Source organism: Dendroctonus ponderosae, unplaced genomic scaffold (genome assembly GCF_020466585.1).
Source record: "Dendroctonus ponderosae isolate FM_Combo_2020 unplaced genomic scaffold, Dpon_F_20191213v2 Dpon_F_20191213_154, whole genome shotgun sequence".
Taxonomy (NCBI): domain Eukaryota; kingdom Metazoa; phylum Arthropoda; class Insecta; order Coleoptera; family Curculionidae; genus Dendroctonus; species Dendroctonus ponderosae.
In genome coordinates this window covers 30,727-38,004 of record NW_026017682.1, presented here as the reverse complement: position 1 = coordinate 38,004, position 7,278 = coordinate 30,727, and the positions used below count along the sequence as shown (strand labels likewise).

The window sequence follows — 7,278 nt, the reverse complement described above, 5'->3', positions numbered from 1 at the left end:
CACCTGTTGGATTATATACAGAATGTCCAAAGTCTGATTGATGCGGTATTTTTGAAATTCTATCTCAAAACCGGATGATCTGAGAAATTCGGAATAAAGCTACGTTTTTCACTCAAAAGTGATAGGAAAACCAACAAAATCACAGAAAATGTTGATAGACGACGAATAATAGTTACGACCCACGAAATGCATAAGCTATAACAAATTTCATAACGCATATCCGATCAATTGGGTTTTCTAGTGCCCCTAAATTTAGGTTTGCTGAAAAAAGAGAATTTCTTTACATTTTCATATAGGAATTTATAACGAGTGCTTTTTTATATAAAAACATAATTCCTTATCAAACACAAATGAACTGTAATTCCTGTAAACCAAGAAAACTTTATGTATTTCTTGTTGCATCCACAAATCCAGTCACTTTTTTAGATAACAGTCTGTCTTAAACGTACTTCAACGTACGTTTATAACGTTTCCCTCTACTTTCACCAACATTTTTTGTAATAATATCTGGTAATAGTGTACCAAAAGAAACACTTCAAATGGTTTATCAAGTTGCGTTTATTGAACGAAAAAATTGTTTACGTGTATTTAGACTTTAGAAAAATGTACGCAATTTTTGTAATCAGGAAAAAGATTACTGACTGTGCTTTTTCCTGTTAGCAGTATTATTTTTACATGAAATTAGAATATGACTGAAAATGTAAGTCATCTGTTCAGTGTTATTCTACAGCAGAAGGTGCAGAAGGTTCTCATGTCCTGGTCCATTAAAAAAGATCCTTTTAATTATCTCCCGTGCCCCTTTCAATTGGCATTGTTCTTATTTTTTTTGGTTTTTTAGGAGTTACCCGTTACAGATCTAAATTGAGCTTTTCGACAAGATTCTTTTTTTCATTTTTTTTTAAGTGTGATAATTTTAAATTAAAAAAGGACAAAGTATCTATGCACCTGCTTTTTACACAAACACTTATCATATAATTTTTCATTCTTTCGTGGTCGACAATGGAAACAGTTCAGGATTCGGCTTTATATCAAAGTTGCGCGTTTCATATCCAAAAACATGAAAATTGTAGTAAAATTCTTACACTTGGAAAATCGAAGATTATTTTCTGGTTTATGAGGCTCTCACTTTCGAAGTTTAGAGACAATATTCTCGCCTTCCTTAACAACTTTTTTAGTGGTGTTTGTTGTGGAAATACAGATTTATCTCACGTTTATCATTCTAAGTCAATGCGCTTTTTTGAAATCTATATCTTGTCTTTAATTGATTTTTTCTTTGGCACATTTGATTTGGTTTTTGGGCAATTTTGGTAAATTTTCCTTAGTTTTGGTAGTTTGTTTTCTTCACAACCCTCCCTCAAAGCAGGAATTTGGTAACAAATTATAAAGTATCTCTTGATTTTTGCACGTCCAGCATGGGTATGGTGGTAGCTGTTAGGAGTGCAAATTAAGAGAGTCATTTGCTATGTTATGCAACAGTAGTGAAATTTCATGAGTGAAAAGCAATAAAAAAAACCGCATTTCCACAAGAAACACCGCTCAAAAATGCTGTTAGTAAAGAGATTATACATATAATGAAAACTTCGACAGCAAATCCCGAAAAAACTAGAAAACTTTTAAATCCAAATAAAATTACCTTAAAGTTTAACTAAGTCGTCCGAAATTGGATCCGAATATCGTCAGATAAATATCCACTATTATAGATAGTGATTCAGAATCAAAATAACGCGCTTAAATATTTCCAACCAATCCCGGCGTTGCCAAACATATGCGCAATTTTCTACCTTTCGGAAGCCGGTGCCTTTATTTTCTGTCCGCATCAGATCAGATGCTGTCAAACTCGACGACATAACCCCAGATTGTTGGCATAAATCATAATAATACCAAGATGAAAAATAGGCCCACAAATGTTTAAAACAGTGGGAAAAACACGCTTACCTTTAGGGTTCCAATGGGGTCGGCTGGCACTTAGATGCAAAACTACCTCTAGTGTTTTGCGGACACCCAGTACATTGGTTAACCGCATTCAAAACTGCGGTTTGTCCGATGCAGTTTTTCACAAGGTACATCAGAAGCAAACGTAGCTTAAGTAAATTTATTATGTAAGATTCACTATCTACTTATGGGCGAAACGTTTCATTCAAACACAGCTACTGACTCTGAAATTGGAGGCAAATTCAGTGCCCTATTTGGTAGCAAATGTAGATGGTCTTTAGATGGTTAAAAGTTTGTACTAGATAACTAAAAAACGGCAAAAATTCAAGGGGACAGTTCAGTTGTAAAACTCAGACCTTAGGACTCTCAGAATTATCATAGAACTTCATTTAAATGCTCATATTTATTTACTGCTAGTCGAGTCCGAGCCGATCCTGATCCCTAGCAAATTCCTTAGGAATTTCGTCAAAACACCGATAGAATATGGATCGTCTGTCGGTGTTTTCACGAGCATCAAAGGAACTTTGCCGCGGCTCAGGCTCAGCTCGCATCATTAGAATGCATACCGTCCAAATTGCAGACATCGAAAGTTGCGCAAAATAGTATTTTTTAAGTGTGATCATTCTTTAACATCTAAATTGAAGTCATTTGTGCATTAATCGTGTTTTTTGCAGCCAGACGATAAACAAATTCAGCTGCTTAAATGAAGAACATTAATTTTCCATATATGATAAAACTAAGACAGAAAAGTAAATCGGCACAAACATTTGAGGGAAAGAAAACTAAAAACAATTCATCAGTTTATCCACATAACTTTTGAATTAACGATTTTAAGAGATTAAACTTGTATTCCCTAGACGATTGAGCGTGACCTGAAAGTCATCCTTCTAATATTTATATTTCGTTGGTTGAACACGAAGTTTAGCAAAAATATGAATGTTAGATGGATGCACTTACAGGGAAAAATCACATTTCGTCATGTTTTCAGAAGGTGAAAATATTATGCCAACTAGCGATTGCACTAGGAAATTTCTAATATTTCTTATAAACATACCAAACAAATCTTAAACTTATGGCGCAGACCGTTTAGAAAATAAAACCATAATAGAAAACAAATTTTACCATAAGAGAACTACTGAAGGAGAAACTATCCGGGAATAAATTTTGCATTTTTGTTTAATAAATTTTAGCAACTTAAGGTGATTAACAAGGAATATTCAGCAGTGTGGGCTCTATTGCGTCGATCTGGGCTCAAAGAACTGTCCCAATTGCGCCCATATTTGGGCGCCAGGCATATCAGCACGTCCTCGAGCCAATCACAAAAACAAGGCCCAGTTGATCCCGACCCAAATAAGCCAGGTAGATTATTCCTGATCAATCCAGGAAATTGCGCTATCAATCCAGGCTTTTTTCGATGGTTTTAGACAAGGATGGTGATGACAAAGATAAGCTGTCCGCCTTAGTGGCAAAAGCCTTGATCTGGATGCTGACCACCTATATGGTCATCGCTATGATTTCCTTGATTTTTCCAAGTACAAATCAGCCGGAGGCAAGTGAATCGCATTTAATCCATGCTTGTTTACCTCAATTCCAAAACCTTATATTTGGGTTAAAAAGATTATAAATTCATAATAAAAAGCGGGAGGAAATTATCTTAAAAACCGCTAAAATTGAGTAAAAATACCCAAGCAAAAGGTTTTGTACCCGACTGAACCAAATATCCAATTGCAGGTTGTGCGATACGTTTCCTGGAATGAGTTCCTCTATCAAATGCTGGCAAAAGGCGAAGTAGAACAAATCATTGTCAGGCCTGATATTGATATTGTGACCATCATTTTGAAAGAAGACGCGATTATCAAGGGGAAAAAAGTACAAATCCCGGCCAAAAAGCTCCATACTGTCCTGTAAAATCGAGTTTTTCAGACTGACCTACGCACATACCACATGAACATTGCGGACGTAGAAAAATTCGAGAATAAGCTCAGAGAAGCGGAGAGAAGACTGGGAATTAAGGATGGGGTACCCGTTACATATGAACGCGGTAGCGATTCAGCCGGCAAATTGCTCATATCGCTAATGTTTGTCGCGCTCCTAGTATGGTTTTTAGCTAAGAACAAAGGTATTAAGACGCCGCTTAATATGGACGTTTTTGTAAGGCAAACTTCAACAGCAAAAACATACAATAAACCTATTAAATGCCTGTTTCCGTTAGAACCAAATGACCAGGGCGAAATTCACGTTAGTCGATCCTTTAATGGGACAAGGAAAGGGTGTCCATTTTAGCGACGTTGCTGGCTTGAGGGAAGCTAAGCAGGAAGTCAAGGAATTTGTCGATTACCTAAAGCGGCCGGAACATTACAAGGCCTTGGGCGCCAAAGTACCCAAGGGCGCCTTATTGCTAGGTAGGAAAATCAGCAAAAAAACACCACAAAATGCAGGAAATGTTACTTTCAGGACCGCCTGGATGTGGCAAAACGCTTCTAGCCAAAGCCGTGGCCACCGAGGCAAATGTGCCATTTTTATCCATGAACGGGTCAGAATTTATTGAAATGATCGGCGGGTTGGGTGCCGCTAGAGTGAGGTAATTTCGCCTTTTTATCAGAACTCACTGTACCACAAACGAAAATTTCTCCACAGGGACTTATTTAAAGAGGCACGAAAGCGAGCACCCTGTATCATCTACATTGATGAAATTGACGCTGTGGGTAGGAAAAGAAGCGGCAGTTTGGGCGCGGGTGCAAGCGGAGAAAGTGAACAAACGCTCAACCAACTGCTAGTGGAAATGGATGGAATGGCTAGCAAAGAAAATGTGATCATGCTGGCGTCTACCAACAGGGCCGATATTCTTGATAAGGTAAGCGGCATTAAATGTTTGGCAAATTTATAAAAAAGTAGGTTTTATAGGCATTATTGCGACCTGGTAGGTTTGACCGTCACATTTTAATCGACTATCCAGACCTAATAGAACGCAAGGAAATTTTCGAGCAGCACCTTAAAGTGATTGCTCTGGAGAATCCGCCTGAGACCTACTCAAAAAGGTGAGTTTGTTAGTAAAAGCCTGCTGTTTAAGCGAAACATCCATTTAAAGCGTGCGCTCGAGAAAAAATCGCGAGCACAAAACGTTGGGATGAACTCATGGATGAGATTTCATTGTTGGTACGATTCGTATTGGAAAGGGCTGGAAATTATCGTAAGACATTTTTTCGAAATCCCTATTGCTTTTTCTGAGGGATTAGATTTCTGAGAAATGCAAGCTGATGGTAAATCAATATTTCCGCTCGGAATGGAAATTATGTTGGTGATACGCAAATCAAAAAAATTCCGCAATAAATTAAATGCACTTTTTATGGGTCATTAGCAATAGATCTACCGAACGGAACCTTAGGCCATTAAATGAGCGAACTTTTTGGGCCCCAAAATTGCAGATCCGACTAGGATTCAAGTCTCATGGCGTTTCGATACTATTGTTCACTAGTTAGATTTCATCAGTAATTAATAATATTTAAGGAGATAGACACTTAAAGGAGAGTGCATCACGGAAACGGTCGAAAATGTCTGGAGACTCTGAAGCGTCATTTTAGTACGGTGTTTCGGTTCTTATCTAAGCATCCTCAGTCGTCAAGGAAAATATCTAATCTGCAAAGAGATGGAAACACCATGTCTAATTTTCATACGCCCCCAAACTTTATAATAACGTATAACTCCTAAACAGTTCGAAATATCAAATCAGCCAACAGGACCTTCCCGATAGCCCTTATTTAAAAATAGCCTGGACCTTTTTGAATACAGCTCCAAACCCCTGTTTATGATAATGATTACATCAATTTTTACCTAATTTTTGTGGCGTATTTGGTTTCATCCGTAGATTAGCATTTTTAACTCCCGGATTCAGTGGCGCTGACATTGCAAACGTTTGCAACGAAGCTGCTTTGCACGCAGCTAGACAGAAGCAACATAAAGTAACCGGCAACGACTTGGAATACGCCGTGGAAAGACTGGTTGGTAAGAGATCAATTTCTAACTATTTTTTATGTAGAGTTGCATCTAGCCTTAATTATTATTTAGGTGGCACTGAAAAGCGTAGCCATTCTATGTCTCCACAGGAAAAAAGTATCGTGGCTTATCACGAATCGGGCCATGCACTTGTGGGCTGGATGCTCGAGCATACCGATGCCCTTCTAAAAGTCACTATAGTGCCCAGAACGAATTTAGCTTTGGGCTTCGCTCAATATATCCCCAAAGATCAGAAATTACACACCAAAGAAGAGGTAAGAAAACGATTGAACTCGTGCCAATTCATCTCGCAAATGCATGTTGTTGCAGCTGTTCGACCGAATGTGCATGGCCTTAGGCGGTAGGGTTGCGGAATCGATTGTATTCAATAGAATCACCACAGGGGCACAAAATGATCTAGACAAAGTAACCAAAATGGCATACGCAAATGTTAAAGAGTACGGCATGAATGAAACGGTCGGCCTAGTGAGTTTTCCTGAACAAGAAACGAAGGAATTGGGTAAATTTCTGGACGGATTGCTCCCAATAAAGGCATTATTTGTTGCTTGTTCTAGGCGCAAGACCATACAGCAAAAAATTTGCGAATATCATCGACCACGAAGCGCGAAAACTTGTAGGCGAAGCCTACAGATACACCGAAGGAGTATTGAAAAAAAACAGAGATAAGCTGGAAATGGTAAGAATCGATGGTCAGTTTGAATCGACGACTTGGAAGTATGGATTGTTTCAGCTCGCGCAAAATTTAATCAACAAGGAAACTCTGAATTATGACGACGTGGAGAAGCTGCTGGGACCTCCACCATATGGCAAGAAAAAGCTAATCGATCCGGCGGATTTCGAAGAGAATATCCGAAAAGATGCGGGCGATGCGGTTAAAGAAACAGCCGAAGCTTCAAAACCTGTTGCATCCTAGTGTAGCTTTTGTAGATATATGTGTTGCTAAATAACTAAAGGTTTTTTCCTATCCGAAGGCCAACACACATTGAATGTAACTCGAATTAATACGAAGCGGAGCTCAGTTAAGTCGAGCGCTATTTTGCGCCTAACGAGGAAGATACAGGATAGGAAAATCAACTAATTTGCGAGAAACGAACTTCAGAAGCGCTTCCATGTTTTGCTCAAATATGCCTCATAATAAGTTTAATTTTTCAATCAAACCGCGCTCCAATCGTCTGTTGCACTTCCCAAATCTTCTACTTTTAAGGCTTACAAAAGACCAAAAAAGCGCCCTTTTGGGAATTCTTTGCTGCCGACCAGATGGGTCACATTTCCGCCAAAGTTTCACCAATGGGTTGAGACAAAAGCAAGCTGCTGCTCTAGGATTTGAATCCC

At 38.5% G+C, this 7,278-nt stretch overlaps 1 protein-coding gene across 1 annotated transcript; it reads left to right on the top strand.

Annotated features, from left to right (window-relative positions):
• Nucleotides 1-1,809: 1,809 nt before the first annotated feature.
• On the top strand, nt 1,810-6,893 carry LOC109539136 (paraplegin). Its single transcript, XM_019906743.2, has 14 exons — nt 1,810-2,060; nt 3,123-3,291; nt 3,357-3,481; nt 3,664-3,801; nt 3,856-4,083; nt 4,145-4,334; nt 4,387-4,513; nt 4,570-4,786; nt 4,837-4,970; nt 5,798-5,934; nt 5,998-6,200; nt 6,256-6,445; nt 6,501-6,622; nt 6,677-6,893. The coding sequence occupies exons 1-14, from the start codon at nt 1,905-1,907 to the stop codon at nt 6,857-6,859; spliced, it is 2,319 nt and encodes a 772-aa protein (XP_019762302.1). The 5' UTR covers nt 1,810-1,904; the 3' UTR covers nt 6,860-6,893.
• Nucleotides 6,894-7,278: the final 385 nt, after the last annotated feature.